This window comes from Dicentrarchus labrax, unplaced genomic scaffold (genome assembly GCF_905237075.1).
Source record: "Dicentrarchus labrax unplaced genomic scaffold, dlabrax2021, whole genome shotgun sequence".
Lineage (NCBI taxonomy): Eukaryota > Metazoa > Chordata > Actinopteri > Moronidae > Dicentrarchus > Dicentrarchus labrax.
In genome coordinates, this window is record NW_026136718.1 from 18,965,944 (window position 1) to 18,982,986 (window position 17,043).

At 41.7% G+C, this 17,043-nt stretch overlaps 1 protein-coding gene and 1 long non-coding RNA gene across 3 annotated transcripts in view; one reads left to right on the plus strand and one right to left on the minus strand.

Moving 5' to 3' along the window:
- The window catches only part of LOC127350939 (zinc finger protein GLIS1), a 70,334-nt gene that overhangs the window by 42,915 nt on the left and 10,376 nt on the right, over positions 1–17,043 (plus strand). Inside the window, exons 5-8 of one of the 2 annotated variants that reach the window (XM_051378021.1) lie at positions 5,884–6,045; positions 8,704–8,802; positions 11,602–11,743; positions 15,148–15,322. In XM_051378021.1, the coding sequence (XP_051233981.1) occupies positions 5,884–6,045; positions 8,704–8,802; positions 11,602–11,743; positions 15,148–15,322 (578 nt within the window). Of the gene's footprint in view, positions 1–5,883; positions 6,046–8,703; positions 8,815–11,601; positions 11,744–15,147; positions 15,323–17,043 lie in introns of both variants that reach the window. The other variant, XM_051378020.1, reaches the window with a different exon arrangement.
- LOC127350968 (uncharacterized) lies at positions 12,048–16,761 on the minus strand. The gene is made up of 3 exons (XR_007880675.1): positions 16,647–16,761; positions 15,234–15,360; positions 12,048–13,862 (listed from the first exon to the last, which is right to left on the minus strand). It is a non-coding gene; the product is annotated as an uncharacterized LOC127350968 (long non-coding RNA).

The window sequence follows — 17,043 nt, forward strand, 5'->3', positions numbered from 1 at the left end:
AATGAAGGCCCCTGAATCACAGCAGGTTAAGTGCTTCCATGAAACCTCACTATGTTGTTGTTCAGCCAGGCTCACACTGTGCCAGGCCTCCACTGCAGGAACAGGGGTTCAGATCCATCACTACACTTCCTCCTCAATCTCCAGCAAACAGTCTGCGAGAGGAACAAAACAGCTGGGCCGGCTCATTATGTGAGCAGCCTCATTTAGTCATCATAGGAATGCTTCCTGTTGTGCCATCCACATAGTTTTTAATCTGCCCCCCAAACTATTCAGGCATGAGTGCAAAATGGCTGTTAAGAACAATTTCTTTAGTCATTTACATGACTACTTCCTCCCACCAATTTATCGGCTGAGCTCTGTTCATTCGCATCTGGACAACACACTCCCTCCCTTTTAGTCATTTACTGTGTGTACTCATATCTCACCATTCATAAATCAAAGCTTCCCAAAATTAGGCAAAGTGCAGGAGATGGGGGAGAAAAAGATGCTTCATGGAAAAACAAAGCAAGTATGTGTGAATTCATTTGTCTCCTGCGCTGAGAAAAAGAAAAAAAAAAAAAAGTCCACTGTTATCTTCGATCCAAATGAAAGCCCTACTCGCAACAGATGAGGCTGGCTGCTAAAAGGGTCCCGCTACGCAGTGGAAATGATATATGTAAACTATGTAATGCGAATGTTTTAGCAAAGCTGTGTTTAATTTTGTATCCTGACGAAGCGCATGAGAAACCTGCCTCTCCTTAGCTGTCTCGTTGAATCATATGGATATAATTTCATCCATTTACGTTTTTCTGCTCTTTGCTGTGGTTGCCACAGGGCATTTGGAAGCCGGCAGATTAAATGCACATGTTCCTCCCATCCGCAGCCGGGGCACTCTGCTCCACAACCTCCCCTCTGAACAGATCCTGAAGTGTTGGTGGTTTTCCTCGTTGGTCAGGGCAGAGAAAGACACCTTGTGATAAACCAACGCATTCCCCCAAACCCCTTTTTTCATACTTATAAAGTTCTACAGGCTGCTTTTGAGCATTGGCACTTTAAACATGTTTTATTTGGCTGTGTGTCTTTTGCCACCAAAACTCGTTGCCCGACGTCGTGTCTGTCAGGCTTGGCTGTAAAGGAGCCTGGATGTATTAGGTAAAACTAATCACAGTGGAGAAACGGTGGAGGCTGTTAGGCTCTGAGGTCCTTTTTTCCTTTTATGGGGGGCCCTCTGAACATGAGTAATAGTGAATTTCATGCTAGTAAGGAGCAGAACAGTTGAATCCCATCTCCCCATCATTAGTCAGAGGCCTGATCTACAATTACTGCCCCGGGCCAGAGAGATATATCAGTGCTGAAGGAGATTCCCTTGCGTCTGTAGCAACCACAGACAAGCTCGACTGTCAGGAGTGAAAATCCCGGAGCTCATGCTTGGGGGGGGCGTACTCCTGTAGGTGATGACCTTGGCTGCAAGGAATGTAGTCAGATAATTTTTTTCCAAAAAACCTCTACCATACCTCTGATTCTCTCCTCTCTCTGCATTTCTCTTCTTATGCCATTCATTAAAGCTTTTAATCAGAGTTCTGTCCTGCATGTCAGCAGCCATATTTCCTCCCGACACCCCTTCATAACGGCTGGTTTGTTTCCATCATACACAGCTCCTGCAGGTTGCTAATGAGCCGCCGCATGTGAGGAGGGCCGCACACTGCTGCCTTTTAGCCCCGACACTGTTTGGCCTTTTCCCTGCCAGTCAGGAGTCATTTCCCATGAAGGCCTCAGGCGCGCCGCTCCTCCACTGGCCTGCATGCTGGGCCCATAATCTGTCTGTTGTGATCAGCTGCCCGTCCAGCCTTTCAACCCGCTCTCGCCCCCTTCAGCCATGTCAAGACCCCGCTGTCATCCCGAATGTTTACCGAGCTACTGAACCCCCCCACTCAAGAGTGAGATGGTGTCAAACCGGGCTCAAATCCCTCCATGCTGCCAGCGCCGCTCCCCTCGTGTGGTGATCTGCCGGTTTACCTTAGACGGAGGTTTCAGAGGAGTAAACTAAACATGTTTAAAGCAATTAATGTGATTAGCGCTGTCTAAACTGTTTTCATAGATAATATCAAAGGTAAAATCAATCTTGTGTCAGAAGTTTCTGCCACCACAACTCTCTGTTTATAGCACTCTAACCTGATGTGTTCATTACTTTCTAAACAGTTTATCTTTAGGCAGCTCCTTATGGACCACATAGGGAACCTACTGACATGTATGCTTTTTATGGTTATATTTTTTTGTAGGAATTAAACCCAAAACCTGGGATGTATATCCCATTTGTTTTCCTTTTTACTCCAAAAAAAGAGCACATACATGACTATATATTGTTAAAAAACATTCACGTCCTTCAATAACAGGAGCACTGCCGGATTTGAACTGCACAGCACTGCATTCCCCAAACATCCAAACCTAAGTGGGTTTTTGACAATCCATGAACTTGCTGGAAGAAAGCATTTTAACCAGCAGATTGGCTTCGCTTTAACTTCTTACTGTAGCATAAAATTTTTCATGCAAGGTTCTGGGTAATGTCCATGCCTAGAGGTGGCAGTGCCTTTTGGTTTCCCAGCAGGCAGGAAAACCTCATACTCAGCCGTCTCCCGGCTAGTCCAGCTTCCAGAGTAATAATACGCTCTACACGATTAACACGGTTTCCTCCACGGACCCGTAACTATAATTTAGCCTCAAATTTGTATTGCGGAAAAGAAAGCAATGAAAGAGTGATTATTCCCTTATACATAAATACACACATTTGGCACGTCAATAATAGCCGTGTTTGTTTTCCAAACTCAAATGTTCGGCGCCATATTTCAGCAGTCAGCATGGACCGTGTCTGTCATGACTGGTATGGCAGTGTGGATGTTCCTCTGCACTGAGATTTTTATTAAACTTTCCCACCCTTGCTGCGTCTCTCGTTTCCATCCGAAACATTTGATTGGCATGACTTTAGAATAATATGTTTCCGCTGTACAATTTTGTGCGATGTGAACTCTTAAAGACATTTTCCATGGTTGTATGCTGAGGACTGGGCAGAATATGTGTGTTTTAGAATCCAGGTTTTTTTTAATTTATACTACATTCCAATCCTCTGCCTCATTGTGACTTTTGTGTCGGTGTTTAGTCGGGACGTCAGTGATGTTGTCATGCATTTCTCCTGATTATAAACTCCAGCAATGTATTGGCATCATTGATACCCAGACCTACTTGGACAACATGATAAGATTTCAAGCTTTGTTCTCTCTCCGAGACCTCGATAACCCACATCCTATGTTTTGGTGCACATATGTTCCAACTTCACAAGCTTGATTTGAATTGTTAGTTCGCAGCTTGCTGTAAAAACTCTGACAATGAGAAACATGTCTGATCACGTTGACATGATGCTTTTGTTTCCAAACTCATCGGCTCAAAGGTCTTACAAGCTTCATGAGGAGCTGTGCGTTATACAGCCGTAATCGGGCAGATTAAGACTCTCTTACTGAGCCACACACACACACACACACACACACACACACACACACACACACAGACCCACAGATCAGCCTAGTCACCCAACACGGCTCTACCATGACTGGCTTAGGTTTCGCTTATATTAAATGGAGCCTCAGTGAATAGAAGGCCCTGCCTGTACTGTGTGAGTGAATGAAGGAGGCCAGGGATGAGTATTGAGCCTAGATGAAGCTGAAGGCCCATTAGAAGAATGGTGTCACTCTCTCCTTAGCCGTAACCTGACCTGTTGTCAGCTGGCTTCACTAAAGGTCAGGGTACAATGGACAGTAGAGACCGCAGCACCTCAGCAACAGTTTGTCTATGAAGTCGTATTTGCATTAAGGTCAGTATAGCCCTTGGCAAGTAATTAAATTTTAGGTAAGATTTAAGAGTGGGAAAGCTGTTATTTCTGAAGATATTGTCTGACATTTAATTGGAAACTTCAGAGTTTAAAGTCAGAGTAGGTGCACCATGTTTTCTACAGACTGAACCCCTGGCTCCCTTTTTCTTAGTGTTGGGAATCTCATCTTTTTTTTTTTTAATGTATATATGTGTGTTAGAATCATGGCGTGTTTCAAATTCTGCACTGCTGAATGCCACTGTATCTTTTTTTTGATACTACAACCTAGAGGCACCAGAGTCGGCGTATACAGTACTATACCATGCATACCCTAATATGGTGTTTCCACAACAAGAACTTCCCCAGGGGCCCGAGAACCTTTTGAGGAACTCAGGAACAAAACCTGTGTTTTGACTGGATGAACCAGGGATTGAATTTGGTTTCTGTATGGTAGTTCCAGGTGTAAAACATGTTGAGGATTGGATATTTCTCTTTTTTTTTTCAAGAAATCAAAACTAACCATCAAACTCTCAGCAGACCACCTACTGTGGAGACCTTCTTTTCCACCTGTGCATGTCTTCTTTTCAGTCATTACATTAAACTCAAACATTAGAAAAACACCAGGTTGACTCTGTGTTGTATATTTCTCGTGTTTGGAAGTTGTTTTTTAATCTGTCATCTGTCTAATTTGTCTAATCTTCACAGTTACTCAGATGTATTCAAACACAAACAGGATGGGGCAAAAGGGAGTTTTATTTCCTGAGTGTAGTTTTTCTGGTTCCATAGATCCTAGTTGCTATAATGTACTTTCCTAGTTTAGACAACCTACTACTCTTTGTGGAGCAAGCGCCTTTTCCATCTCCACCACCGCTTTTTGTTTCTGTACTCCCGCCTTAATGCATCCACCTGTCCTGTGCCCCTGTCATACAAACCGTGTATGTGAGGTCCTCAGATAAAAGAAGGATGCCAACATGAGCTCCTCACTATTGTACCCTGTGACAAGTTCAGCCTCAGTAAATTGATGTCAAGGTGCTGCTGAATACCTCAATGAGATTAGGTAGATATAAGTAACATTGAGCTATGCTTCCTCCATACTACTGTACACTCATACACTTGGTGACTCTTTACACAGCAGCCAATGTAGGGGGTCTTGACATGGACCGCCTCATCAACCGTGTTTTCTGCGTAAGCGCAGGAGTGGACATGCGAGAAGCCTCATGAATCATTCACATGTTAACAAATCTGTGGCCTTCATTGGCTGAGTGGTTTGGACCAAATGGGCCAAGCTGGGTCGGATATGAGCTTGTTTACAGTCACTGTCACCTGTCAGTCTAATGCAGTATACACAGCAGAACACTCATCTCATGCTATGCATTACAGCCTATTAACTGCTGCTGGACGGCACACTCCAGTTTCCCCTGCAATTTAGATGCAGCGGCAGCCTTGAGGCAGGTGTACTGTCACGCATGCTGCTGTCTTTCAAGTGGACGCGGTTTTAAACAAGGGTCCTTGAATTGGCCGTGTAATTCAAGAGCCTTGAAAAAAAATTTCTACATTATACCACCCATGCTCTTAAGCGTCTCTCACTTTTCCGTAGCTGGTGAATATGCGGTGTAGAGTGAACTCCTCCAGCTGTGTGAGTGATCAAGGGACTGAGGGAAAGAGTGGGACAGCTTCTTTCTGAGTCACAGATGTACACATATACAGAGCCCACATTGTACCAGAATTTGCCAGCTTTACAATGATTGATTTCTTTTTCTGTGTGTGTGTGGGTGTGCTTCTTCATGTATATGTGTGTGTGTGTGTGTGTGTGTGTGTCTGTGTGTGTGTGTGTGTGTGTGTGTGTGTGTGTGTGTGTGTGTGTGTGTGTTTGCATACATGTGGGCAATTGTTTATTTCCTTGTGTGGTCCTGTGCATACCTGGCTGAGTGTGGTTGTCTTTGTGCGTGTATCTGTGTGTGCATGCATTCCTTTGTCATGTGTTTGTCTGTATGTGTGTGTGTGTGTGTGTGTGTATGTGTGTGCTTCCCTCCTTTCGTCCACAGTTTGAGGGCTGTAACAAAGCTTTTTCGCGTCTGGAGAACCTGAAGATCCACCTGAGGAGCCACACAGGAGAGAAGCCGTACCTATGCCAACACCCTGGCTGCCAGAAAGCTTTCAGCAACTCCAGCGATCGCGCCAAGCATCAGCGCACTCACCTGGACACGGTCAGAAACTAAGTCTCTGCTCTGTCTCACCTCCCAATGTTTCTCCAAAGTAGATTAATGTTTAACCTGTCTTGGGCCAACAGTTAAAATGTGGGTGGTCGCTGTGTTGCAGAAAGGAAGGAATTATAGGCTATAAATGTTTGCACGTGCCAGATACAAGCTGTATTTAGTTTCTAACAAATCCATTCAGAGATTAGATTTTATGCAAAATTAAAATATTTGTTTTCGAATAACTAGAAAAAAAATGTCCGGTGTGTGTGTCTGCTGTGTGCTCATACTGCATCCCTCCATCACTTTTACACCCACATTAAAAACTGCACCACCGTCCAAGTCCCAATGCCTATTTCCACATCTTGACAGTGTTAGACTTTAATTTGCTGTCAGTCAGGGAGCAGTGTGGCATTCTCACTCTCTCCTCACTGGCAGTGACATGCCACAGATCATTAAATGATCAGTTCCATTAGGCCGAGTCGCCGCTTGGGCCGTAACAAACTTGGATGGGAGCTGCAAGCTCAGACAGAGCTTTGCCTGTTTCTCTGACCTGTGGAATGGGAAGGAAAGGTTGAGTCAGCCATCGCTGCCATTCGTCATGTCTCAGTAACCCCACCAATACTTCACTTTATCACACCAACACAGCTACGGAGTAAACAAGTTGTTTTGCTCAAATTATGGACTTAAGTACAGGTATTTGTTCTTTCTTACACTGTTTTCTCCTCTACATTTTAAAGTAATTTCAGTTCTTATAACTATTTCAATCCAAACACCTCTTGTCAATATCTATATGTTTGAGATGATTACTAGATAGTTTAAGATCATCTGGGATCAGTCTCTGTAATATTAGCTTCAAGCTAACAAAAACAGAAGTCAACTCTAGCCCCAGAAATCAAGGACATTTTGAATAAGTCTTTGAAGCAGTCATTTAAGAAACATTTTATACTGACTTTCTAACCTGAATTCAATCCTGTCTGTTCTTATATAAATCCGAAATCTAATTATTGGTAACGCTGATACTCTGCTTCCATAGAGCTATATCCCTTCAAGTAAAGTCAATTACATTATATTTATATTCCTCAAAATCACAAATCTATCTCAGAGATGTTTACAATCCAAACCACTTATGACACTTATTATTCTTGAATCCTCGATTAGGTCTCGTATGTACATTTCTGTGACAGCTCTCCACTCTCCAAACGACTCAACTAAAATGATTTACAAAATTATTAACAATAAGGAACAAAACTCCTTCCTCAAAAACTATTTTCCGTCTTTAAATCTGTTAACATTTTAATCTTAAATCGTGTAGCAGCATGGTGGAAAGAACTGTTTCTCCCTTCACTCTACCACGTCAAACAGTTGGTTTCAGTTTATATGAAGTAGTTGTAGTGACACAGGTTGAGAACTTTTTAAATCAGTAAACTCTCAAATTCACCACTTTCTGCAGAACTAAATTGAAATTAAATTGAAAGAGATATTTCATTTATTTAATAATATTTATATTTCCAGAATGTTCTCCCCCTGTGTTCCTGGATTGGCCCACCACCAACGCTTTTGGTACACATAATAGTAAATCATTCAGAACTTTTACTTGAGTCGAGTCTTGAACGCGGACTCGTGTTATTCTATCATTTAAGGGTTTTCTTCCACCACCCACTCTTTCCACAGTAGGACAAATGATACAGCTAATCTGGGACCCCGATGCTTATGGCTTCACATTAACACCCCGCTAAGGCATTCACTTTGCCTGCCCAGCTGCCTGCTCTGCCAAAAACACTTTGGGGAAAAATCATTTTCTAGCTTTAATGATATTTATTCTACACAGAAGTTGTGCTTGATTTTTTTTTTTTTTAACTCAACGTTCTGCGCTGTATTGGGTGCATTGCTTGGCAAAACAAACATGGCGGAGATGAGTGGCACTGTAAGCGCCTTGCAATAACAATGGCTTATTTACAGAGAAGGTCAAGGTATGGAGGCAGAGTTAATAAAGACGTGTATCCCCTTACACTTTAATGGGCAACTTATATTCCTGAGGATGAAAGAAAAATTGCCGTGAGGGGAAAAATCCCTCAATCAGCTAGCTACATGCTGTATTTGCTTGGTTAGTGAGAAGAATGTGAAATGATGAGGAAACTCCATGACAGTGCAGCCGTTTTACAGATGTCACGTCTGTTACTCTAATCTACCTACATCTCCATCCTTACAGCCAGTCTGCAGATCAGCACTAACCGATGGTATAGAGTACCACTAAACAGCTAAATATAACTCTTTATTGCTTATTCCAATGGAGAAATGTCCCCATTGTTTTATGAATCATGCCAAAACTAACCATGCCCAACTATATTTCTACTAAACTGCAGAACATACATAGACCAGCTTTAAAGTCCTGAATTGGGAGGGGAGAAAAATGCTACAGGGAAATAATTTAGTACTGAAATATTTTATAATGGATCTTTTCTTTTTTCTTTTTCATGCTTTTATATTCTTCTTCCTCCTCTTCTTCTTCTTCCTTCAAATTCTGTCATTCTCAGCTGAGAGGTAGGACTTTAACTTTACCTTTACCTCAACAGATTTCAAACTTACTGTGTGTGTCCTTATAATGAAGTGAATTTAAATGCATTTCACACTTTTAACTGATGTGAAGAATTTTCTCTCTGCTTGTAGAAACCGTATGCATGTCAGATCCCCGGCTGTACCAAGCGCTACACAGATCCCAGCTCCCTACGCAAACATGTCAAGATCCACTCGGCCAAAGAGCAACAGGTGCGTAGAAAGGTAAGAGCCCTTCTACAGGAGAGGGATGGAGCGGATAGAGACAGAGGTTTGAAGAGTAGCAGAAAGCTACTATGTGTAACCCTGTGGTCTCGTCAAGTATTAAGTAATTTTTTCTTCTGTCACTTGACATTTGTAATTTCCTTGTTTTTAGCAATTAAGAGCAACTTGATCTCTAACTTGAAGCAGACAGAAATTAATTTGATCCTATGAATTAAAAAAAGGAGTTTTATGTATCATGTTTAATTTTTCATAACAAGTCCTAGTGCACCTACATACATGTGGGTGGCTTTCCCTACTTATCATGTAGATTACATTACTTTACTCTGCTCAAGAGTCACTGTGGACCTTCTTTATTCAAGTTAGTACAGTGGAGCAACAGACCAATTTATGTAATCTCTCCTGTTCTGACGTGCATTATCCACAGATCCATCTAGTTGGTTTAATTGAGGGGTTGGGAGGCCGGGGTGGTGGAGGGGTGTCTTTGAGAATCGTTTCCCCTACAATAGATCAGGTCTGACCACATTTCATCGTGTTCATGGTCAAAAGCCCATTCTTTCCCTGACTGGAAGTGGGTAAATAACAGAGAATGGGCTCATTGTTGTGGAAGGGGCTGGATAGTGGCAGGCTGGATGATGTGTTCCTTTGCTTAGCGTCGTAAAGGGAAACACATGTGTGCTTGTAGCATTGTTAATAAGCTGTACTGTGGAATACCCCAGTGGCCAGATGTTATGGACAAATGTCAAACAAACGCTCTTACTCCACTCTTGGAGCAGCCCGGAGAAAAACTGTAAGGAGTGTCGCTGTGGAGAAAACAGAGCCCCAATTACATGTGATGAATGTTTTGCAGGGCACTCATAAGGATCCCCAGGAGGACATGCATATACACATTTACTGACATACAGTATGTAAGTGTGAAATCATAAGGTGGTTGATGCCAGCTGTAAAACTGTTGAGTGAAACCAAGCTGAAAGGTTCAATTATCCTTAATTTCACTGGCCAGATAGGTCTTTAAAGATATAACTCACATGCAGATAAAGTTGTTATCTGTCCACTTGGCTCATTGCTGTTGATGAATTCTTTGGGAATAATCAGAGGTTTAGAGTAGATTGTTGTGATAATACTGAAGAATGTTTCCACCCACAGTCCAACCACAAAATCTAAATGTGCAATTGATTTTCATGGAATATCAAAGGGTGGATTTGTGGATGGATGGACAGACAGGCAGAGACACAGGGAGACAGATGGGCAGATTGATAGGGTTGGAATGATAGTGGAGAAAAAACCTTTGGTGAACAACATCAACCTTGTCATCTGTAACTGGAGCACTTTCTTTTAAAGACACACTAAACTTGTATTGTTCCTAATGACTCACAGTAACACTGCCAGGTTTTTATGCCTCTTGGCATCATAAAGTTATCACTTCTTACTATTATACACTCTGCTGAAAAATATGTAAAAATACAAGCTTGATTTAAAATTGGTTTACGTGTTGATTTCCTTAACCAACATATATTGGATTCAAATGATTAGGAGACAGTTATACGAGTTCAAACTTAACTTAATTATAACTCAAGTTTTACTTAAATAGAGATTTATGTATAACTGAACTGAAATGAGATACATGTTTTTTGTGAATAAAGAATAACAATGCCAAAACACAACGATTCAGGTGGTTATACACTAATATAAACATGTATGAATGTTATATTCCATTTCTGTAAATAGATCCTCCTAAATGTTACACTGGACCTTTTATTGAAGAATAAAATAGGTAATTCAGTGTGGACTATCAGTTGTTGTTTAATAATAATGTAAACTGGGTAGATTTTAAACAATTATCAGGCTTTTTATGAATGAATAGTAAATCTGCTATAGCAGAGGTGTCCTGGTAGCTCACCTAGTAGAGTATCTCATGTACCTGTCACTCTTCAGCTGTTTCTATCAATTAAAGGCAATAAAAGCCCCCAAAACATCTACTATAGCAGATCATGTCCATTTCTTTTGTTTGTCCATAAATGATTTTGGAGCCAAAGCAGATGTCAGATTCTGCTTTCTCTAGTTAGTGTCTTGATTCTGGCGCACCATGCTGCATTACACACAGTTGATTTAAAATGTTTTTCTACCTTCTGATAATCATTCCCGTCACAGTCCCTGTGTTGAATTTACTAAGTCTTTGAAGGTAAACCTCCTGAGTAAAGGAGAGATGTGGTTGTTAGTCCAGTCCTTGTGTGTACCTCAGAAACTGTAATGTTTTATTACAGAGAAATCCACTGATGTGCTCAACAGAGGTCAGCTGTTCCACTGATCCATAAGGCAGATGTCCCATTTCTTCAACTGACACAAGTTTCTTTAGGTTTAGGTTTCTCCTGCGTGGCGTGTGATCGACTCTCCAGTTAAAATATGTCTTTAGTTGCCTCCATTACTGCTGGCAGTGAGAGAAACAGAAGCAATCTTGCGTTGGCTCTGAGTTGGTACAGTGATCACAACCACAATGTCCAAGGCCAACGCATGACTCAAAAAGGAGCGTATGATCTTCCCCCTGGTTCCCCCTGACTGAGAATGTATTCTCATTTGCTGAGTTACTGTTTCAAATTAACATTACAATCACGTTATAGCAAAAAGAGAAAACAAAACACACCCCACATAGGATCCAACCTACAAATAGACACAACTGAAGCTGTGTTTTGTTCTTAGGTTGTGTAATCTTGCAGACCAGATGGAGTTCTCTTGAAATGACTTAACATCTTGTAAACATTTTCTGTTTATTCTTATGTTTGTGATTGACAGCTTCGGCCTTGTCCTCATCTGGAGCAGGACGTCCTGAGTGACTGTCTATCCATGCAGCACCTACCGAGCTCCACCTCCTCGCAGCACCTCTACAACGGCAAAGATGGCCGTTCACCTGGACTGGGCCAAGATATCTTCACAGGTGCACACTGCATGCTGCTCTTTGGTCTAAAAACCTGATAATGTAACCTTATGAAGGCCTTGAGTAATTTAGTACTTCTGTCAGAAACAGCAACACTCTGGTCTCAGTGTACCTTCCACCCTTTCTTTTTTTATTTATTGGTACACATTGCTACTTGCTATTGTGTAGCACTTTACATACCATTTATCAATACACATTCATTTTATGACCTATCTGATGTCTATGTAGCTATTTAATCTATATTGATTTTAAGTTTCTTATAACACCTTCCTTATGTTTTTCACAAAACATGCCAGAGCATAAGTTAATTATAGCATTAGATTCCTCAGATAAACATTTTAATGAGTAACACCTCATGAGTGCAATACAACGTGTAATTTGACAACAGTAGTAGCACCATTCTCTGTGGTTGAGCAATTCAAAATGTGAATACAAGAGGCTGGCCATGTCTCAAAATATTGATGGCCAGGGAGTATTTGTTCCAAAACAGAAGAACAGGCCAGCAAGTGAGGTCTGACCGCCAGAAATCCCAACACCTGGCAAAGCAATCACCGAGTCATTGGTGGTAATCAACAGCCATGTCGACATTTCTGCAGATGTATTATGGTAATTTTGTGCTTTCAGGCAGTAAAAATCATAGTTATGGCGCCCTTGGTCAAACATAAACAAATTACACCACTATAATTTATCTTTAATTGCTTATACACATTTTATATAAACATTTTAGCTGTTGGACTCTACTTGGATATTTAAGTTTAGAAGGAAATGTTACAATCGTGCACTTTTATTTGGTTTGTGTTTCATAACCATATCATGTTAACCTGTCATCTTGTCATGCAAAGACTGCAAAAACCATTACTAACAGCTACAAACAGAAAATTTTATTCATCACATGTGGCCTTTAAACTTAAATTTTTCTAATTGATGAATTTGACCGTCACCAAATGTCAACACTACTTTGGATTTGGAACAAGAGAGAGATAAATAAATGATTATAACAATTTTAAAGACAAGAGAGATGCCCCGCAGCTTCCTCAGTTTATGGACACATCTGTCCTTGTTTTCTGCCTGTACCCCATCCAGGCTCCCCGTTGCTTTCTGTTGTTGTTGCTGGAACTCCAGCGCACCGTTGACGACTGTGAACGCTCAACTTGTCTTTGAATGTTGAACCAGGCCTCTGAGTCTTGGCTTTTTCCCCTCGCCCTCCCTCTGTTTCTGAGTGGACGTTGCTTACTCTCTTGTTTTAAATGTTTTAAAGCCCGGAGGAGCTCACTCGTGAGCCGATGCCAAAGCGTTCAGGGATGCAGTGTTATTTGAGGCCAGCAAAGATGTTGCAGGTTGGCATGCAGGATCCCTATTTACATGAGTTTCACTTTGTTCCAGGGCCAATAGGATGCATGGAAAAGGTGGGGCAAAGTGGGCAACCATCCCATCATTAACACTTGTGAAGCAGAAAATGAGTCATGCTTCCAGTCAGAGCTAAACTTGTTTTCCTGTTCGCCGGTTATAAGTCTGCTCTTATTCACATGGCTGCAGCAAGACTTACGAGAAGCCCCTCTCTGTTTTATAGAGCATAATTAGAGTGTTCTCTGATTAACCATAGGAAGGACTCATCATAGTTTTAGTGCAGAGGTTTACATGCTCCTGCTGTTACGCTGAATGGCTGATATACCGCTCACACAGAGATATCTTCCTGAACTCAACCAGAAGCATTTCAGAGCCAATCCACAACATCTTCAGAATGTAATCCCCTACTAACCCTTAAAGAGTGCCACCAGATCCTCTCTCTCTCCCTCCACAAGGAACTAGCAATGAAATTGAGGCAATCACAGCCATTATTTGTCGACTGTTTTGCTGGTCTTGTAGCAGATGTTGGGGCTAAAGGGGAAAACATTTAAGGTCTGTGATTGATGATTTGGGGGTAATGAATCAAGCTTGTAACCATTTCAGAGTGCTGTCAGATCAGGCCTCGGCATGCTTCCACTTGAGAACAGCTGGGCCTGGAAACGGCAAAACCAGGAGCACCGATCTTTTCTCGTCCTTTCATCTCCTTCTGTCTTCTCCTCTCGTCGCTGGTTAACTGCCCCAGACAGTCAGCGCGCTGCTCTCCTCGTGGATGCTGGGAAAGAAATCAGCCGATGGAGAGAGCAAATTTATTGTGTTGCGAGAACAAGTGCAGATCCAAGTGTAACTTCCCTTATCAAGACTAGGTGTGCACAATGTCTAGTTCTTGACTGAACATAAATTTCACTATGATTTGTCACAAGTCTCTCTCTGGAGCAACATTTTTAGATTAAACCAGTGGAAACTTGTCAGAATGTCAAGTCATGTCAACTGATGGAAAGGTCGGATGTATTACAGCGGATTTGTCGACTGATATGTGCAAGTGCAGCTCCAAAGACTAGCAGATATATGGGCAATGTGGTGACAAATTAACAGGGATTTCAGGGAGCATGTAGTCCAGCAAATATGGCTGAAAACCTGCTGCTTCCAGCTTCTAAAATGAAAAGAAGAAAAACTTATTTTCTCAGTTTTATACTGCAAAATAAATACCTTTGGGTTTTGGGCTATTAGTCAGACAAAACAAGACATTTTAAGATGTCACCTTAAGCTTTGGAAGCATTTTTCACAAAAAACAAATGAAAACAATCTATAATCAATAACTATTTGTTGCAGTCCTAGTTTGCAGCACATTCTGAGTAGGAAAAAATCATCAATGTTTAATTGGAGTCCACAGCTTGAAACTGTAGAAAAAGTTGGCAGGAGGCATCTGGCTTCAGTATAAAATAATGCACCCCCGCCTCCACCTCCACGGACCATTGTGTCAACAAAATGTTAATCAAATATGATTTAGAAATACTCAGTGATTGAATAGTGAAAGGCATATTGGATGTTTTGGAACAGAGTCAGGAAATGACACTATTCTCTTTTTTTTCGGTCCATTTCCAGCTGCCTGTTTAAAAAAAATGACACTGATACAGTACAATGTAGATGCAGATGTAGAAATACATCACTGACTGTATACGCCTGCATGTATTCACATAACCATAAGCATGCACACACACCTAAAACAGAGGCTATCCAGTAACCCTATGCCCCTTTTAAACGTCCTACTGTTCAAAGTCACTGTGCAAACATATGTAACATTTTAGTTTATTCTTGTGTAATAAGAACAAACAAGGAAAGGACAAACAAGGCCAAACCCCGTGGCAGCACAATGTACCGTAAATCACAAACAGCGCAAACACAGAATATTTTATTTTACAAAGCACTCTGATTGGATGAAGGTTGTCAAAACAAAGACCCGTTGCCATGAAATGGCTTTTAATTTGCTCACAATATGAAGCACAGGGCCCTCAAGTTTATTCGCCACATTTACTCAATTAGCTTTGTTTGTCTTTCAGGCCTGTACACTGGCTCCAGCACACCCCATCACAGCGCCTCAGTGGAGCTCCTCTCCCCTACCCCTAACCCCACCGCTGCCACTGACCTGCCCTCCCGACAGCACCGACTGGACCGGGACCTCGGCAGCCCTCACCACCTGTCCCCGCTGGCTGCCATGGACGGCACGAGAGACGGGTGAGTCCTCCGGGGATGTGTAACATGGATGTATTCAGCTGTGGAGATGTGTCATACTTACTCTGATGCTACAGGTCACTGTTAAGGGAGGTAAACTTTAAATATGTGCCAGAAGGGCGGGAAATACAAACATTAAATCTGGTAAAAGTGTACATTTCCTGATTAATGAGTGGAAAATTCGACGAACAGTCATGTAAGGCTTTGTCACACTCCTGTCACACAGCCAAATTGTCTTCTGACTGGCCTCTTCTGTAAACTCAAATATGTCATGTGACATTGCAGTCTAGTAAAGTCAAGCTACAGTTACCAGAAACTCTCAATGTATAAAGGTGAACAAGAGCAACATCTTCACTGAGAAAAGGGACCACTTTGTCTCAAACAAAAAATTAATTATTGCAGTTGACCATAGATTTACCATTTACACAACTATACCAACACACACAGGTCAGTTGAACTTTCTTCCTCTATTAATCACACTGATGGTATTATGGTCATCACACAGATTTTGACCCGCTGAGTTTCCATTGTTTTTCACCTATTTATCATCCTGAATCAAGGCAGAACCGCAGGGCGTACCCACTTAGATCATGCTAGGTTAAGTCTCTCACTCCTGCTGACAAACCTATTTGGCCATCTCACTGGAAACAAACTCAACTCCACAACCCCTAAGACATCCCTCATGGGAGGAGGGGCCGTGCTGGTTACCACAGGGTCAACGTGACACATCACCAGCTCTATTTCTGGCACCGGAATCAGTGTTCATAAGGTCCCCCATCTCCACTGGATACGACAGCATCAGCGCCATGACCAAACTGCTTGGCCGGACATGATTCACACTTTAATGAGAGTATAGTGTCAAAGCAGTGTGATAGGATCATCGTTTGGTGTTTATGTTGTGAGCTGTTTTATCCTCCAGTGACAAGAATCAACAAATTCTTTTTGGAAAAAGAAAACATTACCAAACAATTCATATTGTACAAATCTACTAGTAATCATGTTTGACGGACCGTCATATACTGAATTAGACACTTGATTTATTGAGGGATCATACAACAAACACAAACAATAAACTTCATTAGATTATACCATCTTAGAAGATGATGCATCTGCCAGATAATTGTGAAAATCAGTACAACTGGGGATACTTTTAAAGGGAAAGCAATAAAACTGAAGACAAGTTCATGTTATTTAGTTAGTGTGCCAGTATTGCTACATCTGAGTTTCTATTCAGTACTGTTTTAAATTTCATGAAAAAGTTATTTGACCTTAACACGAATACATTAATTACTGTACTAAAACATGTTTTCAGAAAGCAGCCTCTTACATTAGGTACACCAGGAGTGTCCGAGGGCGCACAGAAAACCTGCAGCTCGTAGAAGTGCAGCTATCTTGCTCAAGGACACTTCAGCCGAAACGGACGGCTTTTCCGCGTATCTGTGTTGTTCTTTGTGTGTTAAAGGCACAGCATGTTTCCTATTAGTGCCGATGATTTCCCCGGAGAGCCAGCAGAGCAGAGTTACAGAGCCCGAGTGTCGTCAGGAGGCACAGCGTGTACTGTACTAAACAATGTGCCGAAAACCAGGGAGGTAGAGAAGGAAAACAGTCTTTTACAGTTTAATAACATTGAGAAAGAGTGGATGGAATCAAGCATCATAAACCCTGTGTAACAAAAGTGATCGTGTTACGTAAACATGCTTTCTTTTAACCCTGTGGTCTGCTCT